The sequence below is a fragment of the Aricia agestis genome, chromosome 8 (genome assembly GCF_905147365.1).
Source record: "Aricia agestis chromosome 8, ilAriAges1.1, whole genome shotgun sequence".
NCBI classification, from domain to species: domain Eukaryota; kingdom Metazoa; phylum Arthropoda; class Insecta; order Lepidoptera; family Lycaenidae; genus Aricia; species Aricia agestis.
In genome coordinates this window covers 3,059,416-3,076,795 of record NC_056413.1, presented here as the reverse complement: position 1 = coordinate 3,076,795, position 17,380 = coordinate 3,059,416, and the positions used below count along the sequence as shown (strand labels likewise).

At 37.2% G+C, this 17,380-nt stretch overlaps 1 protein-coding gene across 1 annotated transcript; it reads left to right on the top strand.

Annotated features, from left to right (window-relative positions):
- The first annotated feature begins 50 nt into the window (after positions 1–50).
- LOC121729395 (protein takeout) lies at positions 51–14,923 on the top strand. Its single transcript, XM_042117897.1, has 6 exons — positions 51–203; positions 7,219–7,337; positions 8,193–8,314; positions 11,961–12,094; positions 12,622–12,771; positions 14,680–14,923. Exons 1-6 carry the CDS (start codon positions 140–142, stop codon positions 14,829–14,831), a joined length of 741 nt encoding a protein of 246 aa, XP_041973831.1. The 5' UTR covers positions 51–139; the 3' UTR covers positions 14,832–14,923.
- The last annotated feature ends 2,457 nt before the right edge of the window (positions 14,924–17,380 follow it).

Genomic DNA, 17,380 nt, shown 5'->3' with positions numbered 1-17,380 from the left:
TAATATGGTGAGTGGTCGTGTGGGCAACATCTCAGCCCCATTGCACTCTCCAAGCGCGCGGCGGTCGAACGCTGCGTCAACTCGTGACCAGTTTCTTTTTTTTTTCTTTTTTTTCCAATTTTTTTTTCAAATATTCAAAATGAAGTACCAAGTTTTGTTAATTTGTTTGGTGGCTTACATCGCGCCGAGCTCGTCGAAAACAAGTGAGTAAATGTAGAGTTTTAAATGTAATACGAAATTTTCTCCTTTTTGAAAATTGCAAGCAAATCGTCAACAACTACTGAAGTATGCTTAGAAGAACATATAGTTCACAATCCTATTTTTTACAAACAGAAGAAGAATTAAACAAGAAGAACATACTTAAATCCTAATGTTGCAAACTCTATCTATTTTCTTTTTGTACAAAACGATCGTTTTTTTCGTAAATTTAATCGTCACTTGTCAGAAACCTATCTATGTGTATGTGTAACTTACTCTCCTGTATAGGAAATTCCTAAAATTACTGTTTAAACACCACAAGGAAGAGATTTTCACTTTCACGGGTAAAAGTGATTACATTTCTACTTATTCCATAATGACAAAAACACGCAACTTTAATAGCTATTACAACTGTCTTTACTGTGCTATTTGCCACTTGAGTTCTAATGAAGGAAATAAACATTCAATAAAAACTTTAATGTGAATCAATGATGTGAATGTGCCCAGATCAACAGAAGATAGACAGAAGCGCCATATAGATCTATACTAAATCAACAATGTATTTAAAGTATTTAATTGAACAAGGATTAATGCCGTATTTGTTGAAATCGCTTCAAAATTTCGCCATTATTTGTAGTAAGTAAATGACAAAAAAATGTTATTATGGGATTTCTGTTGACCTTTTCATTATGTACAATACTTATTTTGATAAATCTCGTAGGGTTGAGCCTGCGTTTGCAATGTAAGCGGAAATTTTTTTAATTATTTACGACATCAGATTAGAAACCTCAAAAATATCAGTATTTTCCTCTATTTAATGACTGTTATTAATTATTATAGTTATAAATCTTCCTCTTTAATTACTCTATCTATTAAAGAAAACCGCATCAAAATCCGTTGCGTACCGACAGTTTTAAAGATTAAAGGTACATGAGAGACGAAAAGGCAACTTTGTTTTATACTATGTAGTGATTAGCCCAAAAGAATATTTCCTCCTATATCCCTTAATTTAACCAGCATACACATTTTAACAAATTTTTAAAATAAGAAATTACAAATTTAGAAATTGTTTTCAAAACAAAAATCCTATTTTTGGGTACAGCGTCCGAATTTTTCTGATCAGAAATTCGGATAACGTGCGGCCGGGCTTAAAAGTAAAAAATAGAAAATAAATAAAAAGTGACAGCCGTGAAAGTCCTTGAATCATCATTCGAGCACTTTCTTCTTTCTTCGGTGCAGTGTGACTTGTGAGTAATATGGCCGACATTGTGTACGACACTTGATGATTAATGTAACAAAATTATAATATTAAAAAATCCATGGGCTAGGTCAGAAGACTTCAATAGACTAATGAACTGGCTGGACAAGAAAGATCCTCACAGAAAACCGGCTAACGTGGAGGGTACGATATTATGATATGTCACGAGATCGGCAGAACAAAATCGTCCGACACCCGCAGAACAAGTAAAATTTCGAGAACTTTTTTTCCACTACCTTACCTGATTTATTTTAAAAATCGGTTGGCAGAAATGCTGCATTTAGGTTAATAAAAAATCCTATTTTCGGGTACTAAGCATAATCTTAAGCTGGAGTTGATCATGAGAAATAACTAACTCCACCTACCTAAACTTTCGGTCTCTGCGACTTGCTTTCCCGTAATGATGCCGTGAAGATCATGGGAACGCATAGTTGTAGTATTTTTAGTGAAGTTTTATTTGATGTGTACTACGTTAGGATACTGTTTTCATAATAATTAATAATTATAAGCCCGGCCGCACATTGTCCGAATTCTGATCAGAAACAGTTGAATTTCGCCGGACCGCCACCCCGCACACTATCCGAAATATCCTTCCGGCGAGTTCGAGCTCACTCGGCTCAGTACAAAATGTAAGAGACAGCGCGGACGTTCAACTGTTTCTGATCAGAAATTTCGGACAATGTGCGGCCGGGCTTAATCATCCAAGGTTTATTCTTCAATTGGCCTCTTTTCAACTCAAGCTTACTTCAAACCAATAGACGTTTTCTCATGCCTCTTTGCCTCCTTTCGATACAAGCCGAAGCCTACCTCTATAGGTAATGCTAATGTCATCAAACGTCAGTAGACTTATCTTATAAGTTGCCTCCATTGTCCTGTTTGTTACAAGCCGAAGTATGTCTCTATAGGTAATGCTAATGTTATCAAACGTCACTAGACTTCTCTTATAAGATAAGTTGCCTCCATTGTCATGTTTGATACAAGCCGAAGCCTATTTCTATAGGTAATGCTAATGTTATCAAACGTCGCTAGACTTCACTTATAAATTGCCTCCATTGTCCTGTTGATACAAGCCGAAGCATATCTCTATCTTAAAAGTTAATACCTCGTTATCAAACGTCAGTAGACTTCTCTTATAAGTTGCCTCTATGATTGTCCTGTTTGATACAAGCCGAACCATACCTCTATCTTAAAAGTTAATACCTTGTTATCAAACGTCAGTAGACTTCGCTTATAAGATGCCTGCATTGTCCTGTATCATGTATGATATAAGCCGAAGCATATCTCTATCTTAAGAGTGAATGCAATTGTCGTCAAACGTTGCACAAACTACACACGGTACGGCACTAACCCGGAAGGTCTACGAACTGTGATATAACACTGATTAATATACATGCCGTTTACTAACACTACATTAGCCGCTAACGGCTTTTAGGACACACTTTTTACCTAGATTACTGATCACCGAATAAACAATAAGATGATGATACTCTTGCGTATTTGCTGATGAAAGAACGAAAAAAAAATCCTAATATAAAAAATATATATCTAGAAAAAATAAGAGAAGAAGCGATTCATGTTTTTAACATCAACGAATCGAAGAATTTTAAAAAATAATTGTTCATTAAATTTATATGGAATAAATTCTATGTTGTAAAAACTCCATGCGTGCGGCAGACAACACCTAAATATTTGTGGCTAGGTCCAAGGATATATTTTTTCGCATGTGATATATTTGTATACGTATGTACGAACATATACAAATATATACTTTTCAAACATGAAGCCGAGAGTCTGCAAAATATTTTTTAAATCTTCTACGCATTTGGAAGTTGCGTCGTTAGCATGTATAATAAATAATTATTATTTAGAGGTATTATGCTGAACTTCTTGTAAAGAAGTAAAGATGCCCATGTAAATGTTTAATTTTCGAAAGATTTACTACCACGGCTGCTTAAAATATTAACACCTCTCGTAGACTCGTACATTGAATACGCTTTTAGAATACAAAATGAGTTGTAATGAATTACCATAAGAACTAGCTATACATCTCCTAAGACCATATGCTTTATTGCCTCACACAGGTAACATATGAGATAGGTTGATTCTGACTATAAACCTTATTTGATTTTCAGTGTTATGTAATCTCTTGTATCCATACTAATATTATAAAAGTGTCTGTCTGTCTGTCCCTTGATTCTCAATGATACGATTTTGATGACATTTGGAGATACTTTTAATCGCCGGAAAGGATATACTTAGGGCCTGTTTCACCACTTCCTGATAAAGCTATCCACCATTTAACTTGACAGATAGAATATGGAGAATCTGTCGAATAAGCCTATCCGGCTCCTTATCAGGAACTGGTGAAATAGGACCTTAGTGTAGTTTCTAGGAGAGGAAGAAAGCTTAATTATTCGCGTATAAGTCCGCTCAAGTAACATCTAGTGATATATAAAATGTATGATACCTGTTACGACTTACGTATTGGCACAAAAGATTTTAGTTTTTAGGTTTTATATTATAGTGTCAATTTCCAAAAGTTTAAAAAATAGAACGACAAGAAAAATTTGGGAGAAACGACGTGTCTGAATGTAATGTTGGTTTTGAACCTGAAATAAATAAGAATAATTATTATATGTTGTGTTTATTCTCAACAATACCTATATGAAATGTATGGTTTAAGTCAGCCTTTCCCAAAGTGGGCGATAACGTCCCTTGTGGGCGCTGACGGTCTGAAGGGGGGCGGTGTGGGACCCAGAAAAAAATGGGGGCATAGAGGCTTGGGGGTGATTTATTTCATCAAGATGCATTTTAAATTGAACCAATGGGGGCGCTAAAATATAATTCGTTCTTAATGTGGGCGATAGACAAAATAAGTTTCGGGAACCTCTGGTTTAAGTTGTCCAGAAAAATAACTTAAATAGGCTCTAAAATCCGCAATATTCCTACCTCAAAGTACATCAGCTTTGCTAAATGATTTGACCCTGAAGATGACTTACCACCTCATTCTTACCACATTTTTTAATATCGTATGAATGTTTGTAACTTTGTACTGCATTGTGACAGACTTGCCAAAGTTATAGTGCATTCTACAATCTAACTTCTACAATATTGGATAGACTAAAGAGAGTGGTTAAGCTAAACTAAAAAAATAATGTGATAATATTATTATTTTAGTAATAGTTATCTCTAATCTTGCTTTCACTGTATTACGTATTTTCAAAAAAAAATAACTAATTATAGATAATGGTCTTCGTAGCAGCGCCCAGTCGTCATATTATCATCATTACTGAATTTTTTTGTACGAACAATTTTTCAATCTCTTTCTCTTACTTTAATCTCTCGTTTGCAACTTAAGGGCTTTAGCTTCTCTTAGGAATAACATTGACATTTGAGACGGCTTATTATTAAGCTATTGCAAGCTAATCGAACAAGGGAGCCATCTTAGATCGTCTTTCGCGACAAGCTCGGCCATCGACCTCCGTGGACCGTGACACAGGTTCGGTTTTTATAATCAGCCGGCCTGTTTGGATCGAACTTCTCAGAATCCATATTTAGTACTTACTAATATTATAAATACGAAAGTGTGTCTCTCCGTTACCTCTTCACGCCCAAACCGCTTAAGCGCGCGTTCAGACGTGCGCGTTTTCTGCGCGTTTTTTTGCTCGCGCGGATCAGCACGTGTGAAATTGCAATACTTACCTATATAGCGGTATTTGGAAAAATACGAGACGCGCGCTGAATGATGAATCCGCGCGAGCAGAAAACGCGCGCCGATTTTGCTGTTTGGTATGGAGATACTTTGGGTCCCGGGAAAGGACTAGGATACTTTTTATCCCGGAAAATGTACCTACGGTTAAACGAATTAATGAATTTCGACGAAACTCATCTAAAGTTCCGGGCGTCATCTAGCATCGTATAAAAATATTTGATCGTATTCCATATCCTTATTACTGCACTAGAATTTGAACGTGACATACATTTTAGCTTTTTGTGTCAAGGCTTTGTCTCTCAATATCTAATCATAGTTTCTACTTTCTTCTTCCACAACAAGAATAGTTCTTGCTCCTTCTTGGAAAACTTGAACTACATAGACATGCTGAGAAGAAGGTGTTTTCTGGATTCTATGACCCAGGAAAAGTTGTTTACTATTAACTAGTTACCCATGTGTACCCTCCCAAATTCCTGATTCTTGATCAGGCTGTTTTTTGGAGAAGGACTCAAACTAACGAAGATGACTCTACAAAATGTTTTGGCATTTTATTGTAACGGCGACAGGCCGAGAACTTGTCAATCTAGATTATATTTGGGTCTCGAATTCTTATAACTGTACTGCCCAAGTGGCTTCCGTAAATACTCCAAACATTTTCTGATTACCTGGTAGTTTACAATTTTAAAAATTATTGTATCTTCAATAACATGAAATAATTAATAACATCATGTATATTCTCATGAATTGTATAGAATGTGGATTTTGTTTCTGTGTCAAATTAAATTGACATCATTATGCTTTGGAAAATAATTATTATTAGTCTCCAAGTACAGATGGGTATTACTTTAATAGCTCAACGAACTAGCCCAGTCAAGGTCCTATGTAAAAGGAGACTAAATATAGGCTGCATTCAACAGTTATCTAGGCTTCCATCATCACTTTGAATTACCTTTAGGACGTCGCACAATATAAAAGATTTAGATAGCAAAGGCACTATTGTTCTACCTTAATCCTTGACGTTTTCGTAGATTAAGATAAATTAAGGTAATGCTACAAAATTTACCAAACTTTCTCGCATAGAAAAAAAAATGAACGCCTTTAAAAGAGTACCTGAAATTGTATTTTTAAGTATTTCTCAGCATACGCGTACCTTTAAAAACATTAGTAAGTTTATTTCAGTCCATCCACGCATCCACTTTATCTGACAAATTTCACATTCCTCCGTAGGCTCAAGTTTATCGCTTGCTTACCTTTTATAATGATACTTTATTGTGTTAATAAACAAAGAACATGATAGTATCTGACGAGACACGCAAACTTTGAAAGGTTTGAATCATTCCCATACGTCCCGAAGGCGAGTCTTTGTTTCATGTCAATGTCTTGGTCACCGTTATGCACGGCTCCTGCATACTAAACAAACACCTGGAGCTTTGTTCGATAAATCGTGGTTATTGACTCAACGCAAATAATAATTCATCACTGGACCGCGTATTTCTCTTGAATTGTTTGTCAAAGTTCGAGGGCATTGGGCAAGACAACGAATTGTTTGAAAGGAAGAAGTCTACATACGAAATTAGTTCAGAAATGAGATAAGGGCTTGCGGCATTATAAAATACTCCAAATCTTTTTTATGTCCCGAATCTTTAGTCATGTCTATTTACAATAAATCTTACTTTTCTCAATTTACGCTTGCCATATTTTATTGTTATTGTTTTGCGACTTCGTCATACAGAGTCTGTCAATACTGATAACGCTTAATTTAATAACATCGCCTGATTAGGTATACAAATATCGCAAAACCACAAAAAACACCATAATAAAATATTGTTTCCGTTCCACATTTCATTGACATAAAGAGTTCGCTTAGTTTAATGACAATGGATTCCTTCGTGAACAATAATAATAAACAAACAGGGACATCATTGATCGTGAAATATTCAGACATGTTGTGAATAAGCACAGATTTTAGAAGAAATGAATAAGACAATGACAATGGATTCCATCATAAAATATTAAGACACGTTGTGAATAATTAAAACATTTTGGTCAGATTTCTTCGGCGGTCGGTGTTCCCAGCAGGACCCTGAGGTGGATGACTGCCTACTGCGGAGCTTCAACTCGCTCGTCGACCATCTGAAGAGGGGCACTCCGGAGCTGGGGATTGAAAGAGTAAGTGTTTCCTCTAGGTCTAGAAGGTCTTCTCGATTCTTAACAGAAACTTCTAGCTTAAGAGAATAGGCATGATGACTATTTTTTTTTTCTTATCGGTAATTGAAAGACACTTAAAAAATAGAAACATCGTTGAAAGAATGACTCTGATAGCTTAAAAATTCACCAAGGTATGTCAATTCAAATATCTCATAAAAAAGACCTGCCCGAAACGCTCCATACAAAGTGCTACGAAAGTATGACGTCAGTCTTTCGTAGTTTGTACGTATCGGGAGACAACTTTTTTCGACAGGTATTTTAAATATTGCGTTTATGAAAGTGGTTTCATAACAAACAAGTAATCGAATTGTATACAAATATTAAGAAATTTAATTGAAAAAAAATTCGACTTGAAGATCCAACTTTGAAGGCGCATAACAAAAAAAAATACAAATGCTATCAAGCTGAAATTTTGGGAACACTTATTTTTTACCGTGATTTCTTTATTTTATTAACAAAATTCGCTAATCTTTGACCTTGTCATCATCCCTATTCTGAGCTTCGGTATTCAGGGTCAGATCTTTGGTAAGGAAGAAAGAAACTCTTTCTTGCTCTACCCTAAACTTTTAAAGGGACCATCCATGTGTGACCTTTTAAAGTTACATTGTTGCCTATAACTCTACATTAGATATGACTCGATAATAATTAACTTTGCAACGCATAACGACGTAAAGCCAAGATTAGAACAGACTCCAAAAACAAACACGATTAACCATTGAGATACTTCAAGGCTTCATTTATTTTTACAGTTACCAATGTTTTAAGAAAACATCAGCTACCTTCTCTACCACTCTACCTATCATCCTCTGTTTTCAGACGGAAACACTCGTGATAGATGAGCTGTCCATCGCCCTGGGCAGCGGGCCCGACGGCTACCGCGCCACATTCAAGGACATACATGCCACTGGTGTGGAGAACATGACCATCACCAACGTCAGGTGGGTAAAAAGTTTTCCTGTAGTAGACATATTATGTTTAAGGAAATATTTGTCCTCTTTTTATTATCAAACCTAGTAATTGGAAATTGAGTGTCAATTTTGTAAGGAAAGTACAATGTTTCTGCCCGTGACGTCATGATTAGCTATGGACAAAATATCATGGGAGTAACATACCGTGCCGTCACGTGGATGGAGAAAGAAATAGACAATAATATTTTGTCTTACGAACTTTAGTCGCGTTAACTGTAGTAACTCTTTCAGGTCTTTCTTTTAAATTTATCACTCGGGGATTTAAAAATTCAGTTTTTAAAAAATCTATAATATGCAGCATCTCTATTACTATGCAAGATGTTGCACTCAGCTGTCTGCAATAAATGTTAGGCAAACTTTACGAAATGTTAAATAATTTGTTTAAAAATATGTAAAAGTTGTGTTTTAGATATAAATATGTTTTGAAATGCACTATTAGCATAACATAGTCAATATTTAACCTTAAATATTATGGTACAAATTACAATACGTCATGAGTCATGAGTCATGACTCTTGACTAATGATTTGCTGTTTAAAAAATTATAGAAGTGTCATTAAAATAATATCAATATAGTAATGGATTAATTAACCCATAAACTAACTACCGCACTCACAGAGGAACATTGATTTCTTAACTGTAATTAAATGAAGATTTTTGGGATTTGTGGTGGTAGAGTCACTTCTTGATCGAAATTCATGTTCAGTCAGGTGTACCGATTTTTGATGACTTTTCCAAACCGGTCGTGTAAGTATATAATAATTTTGTAATAAATCTATTAAAATAAAGTCGAAAAAGTGCAAGGAAAGTGTATAATTATTTAATTGAAGATTTTTGGCATAAGCCCCGAAACTCTATCTGTCAAATTCTTAATTAAATTGAAGTTTAATCAATGTCTCTGGGGCAATTAGTGCTAAAAGCCAATTAAATTATTAAAAATATTAGAGTTTAGACAAAGTATCTTTCCGAAGATTTTGTGATGTTTAATTGTAAAATCTTCGGACTACGAACTTTATCAATATGCATTCGTGTCAATAATAAAGCGGATCCGCTTATGAAAGTGGTGAATATGTTTAAGTTGTGTATGGGTACGGGTAACCTACTGTTCTCCTTTCTGACAACCGGCTGACTGTTTGTTCGCAAGCTATAACTTAGAAGCAAGTGGATTGACAAAATATAATTATTAGGCTATTGCATGGCTTTTATTGATGCCTACAAACTTGCCTCTCAACGCCAATTTTTAAGAATACTCGTTAAAGTAGTTAATCGCTGAAATACTAATTACTAAGTTGTCACTGTCGTTCTTCTTAACAATTAAAATATAAAGATGAGGATATCAACAAATAAAAGACGAACAAAGTGTATTCTACTTTGCTAAGTCGCTTGACATTAGACTAAGTGAAGATCAATATTTGCCATATAAAAATATCTTGATTTTTAATCTTGTTATTCCAATCAGCAGTTATACACAAAATATGGCGCACTTTGCCACACTCGGTATATTATGATCTATTGTGGTATAGAAATAGCTACTATATATATATAGTAAATATTGATCTTAACACTATATATATATATATATATATATATATATATATATATATATATATATATATATATATATATATATATATATATATATATATATATATATATATATATATATATATATATATATATATATATATATATATATATATATATATATATGTCAATAAAAAAAAATTTAAAAAACATTTCTCATAACTCCCCTAAAACTAAGTTTTTATTTAAACTTCTTCAGTCCACAGAAAATTCCAGATTGTTTCTGTGTGCCACTGCGTAACCACCAAATAGCTTCCCAGCAACAGTTACAACACTTTGCCATTAGATGCGGTTTCTTCACCATACTCCATCATATTCAACACAATACATATTTATGAACTTTCAGTTAACTTGTATTCTAAATTCTAATGGTTATTTAATTACTGGGATCTATGTTTTGGCGCAAATTTTGGGGCTAGAATGTGCCCATGAGCGTACCGAGGGGGGGGCAGGGAGGGCAGCTGCCGCCCGCCCCCCCTGGATCATGTTGAGTGTTGTTGACGTCCCTACTGAGTTTTTTTTATATATTTTTTTATGAAATAAGGGGGCCAACGAGCAAACGGGTCACCTGATGGAAAGCAACTTCCGTCACCCATGGACACTCGCAGCATTAGAAGAGCTGCAGGTGCGTTGCCAGCCTTTTAAGAGGAAATAGGGTAATAGGGTAGGGGAGTGTAGGAAAGGGTACGGAAGGGTAAGGATGGGAATAGGGTAGGGGATTGGGCCTCCCGTATACTCACTCACGCGCCGTTTGACGCCGGTTTGTGTGAGCCCGTGGTATTTCTGCGGTCGAGCCGGCCCATAATCATTCGTGCCGAAGCATGACTCTCTCTTTCGCGTGATTTGTGGGATGTTTTGGTACTTAGACACCCTATTTAACACTTTCCCTCGTTTTCAAACGACCAGATTACCGAAACAGTTGACCATATAATAAATACAACGACGCTAAGTGAGCCAAATATGTCAATATGTTAGTGTGCCCGTAGTGTCCAAATATGGCACATTTGTTGGCCGTTAGTCATACTACACCTGTCCACATCCAAGTGTAGCGCATGACGCATCCTCGCGAAAGAAGCTGTATTAGGCACCGGCTTCGTCCTTTGAATAATTATCTGTAATCTTATTTACCAAATTAAACATTTATTATGTCGTACAGGGAGCTGTACTGCAGTCTCTATGTGACTTGGTCTGGGTTGCTGATTGTTCCCTAAAATACTATACAGCCTCTTTTACAAAGAACTCTACATCTACTAGGTGTAAATTGTAACAATACAAAATAATATTACTCTGTGAAAGTTAGACGTGGGAGAGCCATGCTTCGGCAAGAATGGGCCGGCTCGATCGGAAAAATACCATGTTCTCACAGAAAACCGGCGTGAAACAGCGCTTGCGCTGTGTTTTGCCGAGTGAGTGAGTTTACCGGAGGCCCAATCCCCTTCCCTACCCTCCCCTATTCCCTTCCCTTCCCATCCCTCCCCTCCCCTATTACCCTATTCCCTCTTAAAAGGCCGGCAATGCACCTGCAGCTCTTCTGATGCTGCGAGTGTCCATGGGCGACGGAAGTTGCTTTCCATCAGGTGACCCGTTTGCTCATTTGCCCCCTTATTTCATCAAAAAAAAGTAGCAGCGCTGATAGAGTTCATTTTGAATCCTATATTTCTGAGAAATGCTTTAAATTCATTTTTTTTTTCATTTGCTCATATATCACCTCGATGACTGCATTGTAAAACTCTGGAGCAAATTGTCGCTAGGAGTATTTCCGGACCAATACGACTTGCAAACCTTGAAGAAGAATTATTCATACTCAAAGGCCGGCAATGCACCTGCAACTAATTATAATTATTTTATTTAAAAAATAAGAAAATACTCTTTCAACAGCGCTTTTCTCAGAGTGAACTTAATTGGGACACATACACACCCTAAAGTATTATCACTTAGTCTTGTTACACCCTGTACATGATTACACAGAATATATTATATTAGTAGTACCAAGTATTACATCCTATGGTGTATCATATTGTGTTTTTCACCAGGTCAGACCTGGAGACTCACCAGTTCCAGCTGACGATGTACGGTCCGCACATCAGCACCACAGCCCGCTACCGCTCCTCTGGCATACTGCTGCTGGTTCGCGCCTCCGGCGGCGGCGACTACTGGGGCGAATACGGTACGTGCTCGTGAGGCAAACAAAAATTTTCACCTCGGCTTATCTTAGAAGCCAGCCAGACGCCAGAGACATAGGATACCTTTAACCGGGAAAATGTAGGTTTCCTGAGCGAAAAACGAATTTTGACGCAACGGAGTTGCGGGCGTCATCTAGTTGGAAATACAGCGTAGGACCCACTCTATGGGTCAATTTATAAGCTGAACACAGAAAATTCAACCTTAACTCCAGAGCGTAACGCATACATTACTTCTGCGAGGCCAATCAGCGTTGGTCGAGCGCATTCACGCGAATTCGTGCGGATGCGCGCGCCTTTTTAAATTCTCAGAAGTAATAAAGTGTGTTAACGCTTTGGCGTTAAGGTTGAATTTGTTATGTTCAGTTTTAATAATTCGCATCGATGCGCTTCGACTTTGCGCTAGTATAAATTGACCCTATGTTACCTACACTTCTTACTAATTACATACTACGATGGCTCAGTGACCCAAAGTGGATCTTGACCTACACTCATTAACTTCTGTTATTTCCAGAGGGCGTCAAAGCGAAGGTGTACTTCCGCGGCGAGCCCTACACCAAGAAGGGCAAGACCTACCTGAAGCTCAAGCAGCTCAAGCTGGACTTCTCCGTGAAGAGCATCAGGATGGGAGTCGAAAACTTGGAGAATAGCAACGCTGTACTTGGTAAATATTTTAGTCACATCAGAGTGCTTAGTCTTATTGGATTTGCTAGTTTCGAAGACGAAGTCAGTGACATGGCGGTTGCGATGTATTATGTCAAATCCTATGTAAAGGTGCCTCTTCACAATGGTCTATGCTGGCCCTCTAAGGGTTAATTCAGACCGCAACGCGACACGTAGATGCATTTCTAAATTTGTATGGATTTGACAGATTTGCAAGACGTGTCATGCAATTGAAATCTGTCAATTCAGTACAAATTCATAAATGCATCTACGCGTCGCGTTGCGGTCTGAATTGACCCTAAAGGCCATCGACATTGTGTAGACACGATACTGACATGACAATCGACCGCCATCATACACCAACTACCACCACCACGGAATACGGACCACCCCGTCCACAGAATCATAGTGTCATCATCATTATATTATTATCTTTGTACACAATGGCGATTGGCAATGGCTTTTAGTCGGCCAGCACGGTCCATTGCGAAGAGGCACCTCAACAATTTTTATATATCTTACTACGCTATCGGAACTCGTGAATGCAATATGACTAGCACTCAGGTATTTTATACGTGGGAGAGCTATGCTTCGGCAAGAATGGACCGGCTCGACCGGAGAAATGCCACGTTCTCACAGAAAACCGGAGTGAAACAGCGCTTGCGCTGTGTTTCGCCGAGTGAGTGAGTTTACCGGAGGCCCAATCCCCTACCCTATTCCCTTCCTTACCCTCCCCTATTACCCTGTTCCCTCTTAAAAGGCCGGCAACGCACTTGCAGCTCTTCTCATGCTGCGAGTGTCCATGGGCGACGGAAGTTGTTTTCCATCAGGTGACCCGTTTGCTTGTTTGCCCCTTTATTTCATTAAAAAAAATCTTATAAATCATATTATTATTTTTTATCAACATACAGCTATACCTATACGCTTGCTGTCAATGAAACTAATTTGATGACGCACTTCCACTGATAAATGTTATTTGGCGGAGTCATTAATATGACACCCCATTTACCGGTCTTTGACCCCGGACCCGTAATAAGAACAATACGGTAATCTAAGACAAGTTAAAATCACGTTCCAATTAGAAATAAAATCTGTGTTCTCTTGAGGTCTATTCTTAAGTTATCCTCCGTCCAATAGCACAATTATTATTAAGCTATATAGTTCAGTCATAGTAGACATAATATTAAAGTAGTTACATATTAATTCTTTCTTTTCTTTGAAAGGGATTCTTAGATTTCACGCACGCGAATAAGAACACGTTTATGAGTCTTTTACATTGTGTAACACTAACACACAAACGGCATGAGTTTTTTTTTATGAAATAAAGGGGCAAACGAGCAAACGGGTCACCTGATGGAAAGCAACTTCCGTCGCCCATGGACACACGTAGCATCAGAAGAGCTGCAGGTGCGTTGCCGGCCTTTTAAGAGGGAATAGGGTAATAGGGGAGAGTAAGGAAGGGAATAGGGGAGGGTAGGGAAGGAAATAGGAGAGGGTAGGGAAGGGAAAAGGGTAGGGGATTGGGCCTCCGGTAAACTCACTCACTCGGCGAAACACAGCGCAAGCGCTGTTTCACGCCGGTTTTCTGTGAAATATATGTGTGTGGTATTTCTCCGGTCAAGCCGGCCCATTCGTGCCGAAGCATGACGTGGTACAATAGTAGTTATGGAATTGTCTATACTCTAGTGTTCTTGATCCTGATGTGGAGATAAATTAAAGAGTCGTTTCACATAATTATATAATTTGGTAACTAAGATTATACGTGTCCCCTAATGCCCAGCTCGCACGCAACTGAGGTCCGTGGCCCTACGCCACCTCACCTTACATATTTTGTGTTAGCACTCTGTTTTTCTGCAACTACGCATTCGCCACAGTAGCACTCATTCTGATATGCTTATTGCTGTTACAGAAGCGGCATTGAACCTCTTCATCAACACCAACGCCCAGGAGCTGATGAAGGAAATGAAGCCCCAGCTCAAACAGGACCTGGCTGAGAAGATGTCCAGGTTCCTTGACAGGATCCTGGCCAAGATACCCTATAATGACTTGGTCGTCGACTAGAAGACAAATCCTTCACATGCCCCTTCGACTCGCATTCGGAAACTAACATCCATTACTAATTACTAATATTATATAAGTCTGTCTGTCTATCTGTTACCTCTTAACGCCCAAACCGCTGAACCGATTTTTCTGAAATTTGGTATGGAGATACTTTGAATCCCGGGAAAGGACATAGGATACTTTTCGTCCCGGAAAAATGTAGGGTTCCCGCGCGATGAACGAATTTTGGCACAACGGAGTTGCGGGCGTCATCTCGTAATGCAAGCGGCAAGCGCTTATTGGTTGTCCCGTTTGGGAGGTTGTCGAATTCGAGTCGGATTATGTACTGTGAATGTCTAGGATAGTTCAATGAACATAGAGTCAGTGTCGGATTAGTTTATAGCAAATGCTGAGTTTACCAAACTGCAAGTACCAACTGCAACAGTAGTGCTAGCACGGCGACCAGCGGAAATGCGAAAGTATGGAGAAACTGTGGAAATAAACCTAAGGTGCCGTTCCGATCTTTTTTCGTTCCGAAAAATTCAATTAAAATGCCACTTTATGACAGACTATAGTCACAAACTGTGGAGATAAACTTAAGGTGCCGTTCCGATCTTTTTTAGTTCCGAATAATTCAATTAAAAAGCCACTTTATGACAGACTATAGTTCTAAAAATTCAAATAATATCCTACATTATGACATATACTATAGTGTGTCATAAAGTGGCATTTTAATTGAATTTTTCGGAACGGAAAAAGATCGGAACGGCACCTTAGGTTTATTTCCACAGTTTGTCCATACTTTCGCATTTCCGCTGGTCGCCGTGCTAACACTACAGCAGTATTGATTACGCTTTATCTATCGGTTTTCTATTAAACTTTAACGGTCTTACCACAAAAAACGAAACATATGTTAAACAGTTGTTTTGAGACCATTTTTCACCGACTTCCAAAAAGGAGGAGGTTATATTTTCGGCTGTGGAGATTTTTTATTTGTATGTTCAACGATTACTCCGCCGTTTGTGAACCGATTTTCGAAATTTTTGTTTTGTATATAATTTTTCTGTAATCAACTGTTCAACAGGTGTTTCAATCTTTTGTAGTATAATGACCTATTATTTTTAATCGACTAAAAAAGAAGGAGGTTACTCAATTTGATCGTAATAAGCTTTTTATGTTTTTTCGCTGATAACTCCGTCGTTTTTATATATTTTTTTTTGTTGGAAGGGGACATTTCAAAGGTGGTCCCATGATTAGGAAAAAATGTTCTTTCAACTATTTTTTATTTAATTTAATGTTACAGTTTTTCATTAATATTTTGCTAAGTCTTAATCCGGCACTGTATAGACCAGAGGTCACCAAATGGCGGACCGCGGTCCGCATCCGGACCGCCGACGCATTGTGTACGGACTAATTATGTTCGAAGATGATCTTCCTTCATCTTAGGACTTCAACATCTCCAGGATTTAATGTCAATATCGATAGCTTGCACCAATATTTCACTCCAAACTTTAGAGAGCTACAAAAAATAGTTACTTTTCTCATTGATATGAGATATCTAAAAAATACCTTTGTAATTTCCGTAAAACGTAGGTAACGTTTAATAATTTTTTTATATAAAATGTTTGGACCGCGAAGGTCATTTCATGTCTTAAAATGGACCCTGAGCGAAACTAATTGGTGACCCCTGGTATAGACAGACTTTATGAATTAGGAGAGTAGTATAGGACTTGACTAGTGTTATTTATTTCGCTATAAGCGGTTAGAAGTAAAAGATTTATTTTGTCTTGATTAACTTAATCTAGAACGAAATCTAAATCTAACATAATATTGTTTGTAGTTCAAACGTTTTATAGACTTTTTAGTAGGTAAGTACTTTTTCGAAATTAGATATTTTCTCTGTTTCTGTTATTTTATGCAAACTGTAATAAGTTAATATCTTCACTGTAAAAACTCAAATTTATTTTATCCAAACAGCCTTATGATTGTTGTTTAGAGGTACAATTGTACCTTCGTAAATACGTGCTTAATAATTAATATTATTGTAATAAAATTAAACTAAGTAATAATGTTTGTGGTTTTTATTTATTTTCTGTACACTGCCAACATAAATGTATATTTTTTTGTTCTAAATTACTTCCAGTCCAGCCAACCGATTTATAATTATGTAGACTTACGGCCCGTAAGCCTATAGTAGAGTAGATAAACGAATCTAGTCATCTAGTTAATAGTTATTATGTATTATATTTTAAATGGCCCGTGAATCTAAATAATTAGATGAACCGATGAACTTATTATCACTTCCCTGATAATATAAAACTTTTCCTGGACTTCCACGATAATTTCAAGACTAAAATTATCCAAATTGGCTCAGCCGTTCTCCAATTTTAGCGACACTAGCAAAATTTAAAACGCATTTTATTTATACATATTTATCAGCGATAAATTACTAGGACATGGACAAATCGATCGACTCAATTTCCCGAAAGCAGAGATATATGGTAGAGACCTTAGAACAATTTCTGAAATCTGTGGTAGAGACTGTCCCGAGCCTGTGAAGCAACGATCGA

Bases quoted from the DNA above. Each gene is read 5' to 3' on its own strand.
- LOC121729395 (XM_042117897.1), top strand. From the start codon at position 140: ATGAAGTACCAAGTTTTGTTAATTTGTTTGGTGGCTTACATCGCGCCG. The intron at 8,315-11,960 runs GTGGGTAAAAAG...GTTTTTCACCAG, and splicing joins ATGACCATCACCAACGTCAG to GTCAGACCTGGAGACTCACC. The intron at 12,095-12,621 runs GTACGTGCTCGT...TGTTATTTCCAG, and splicing joins CGACTACTGGGGCGAATACG to AGGGCGTCAAAGCGAAGGTG.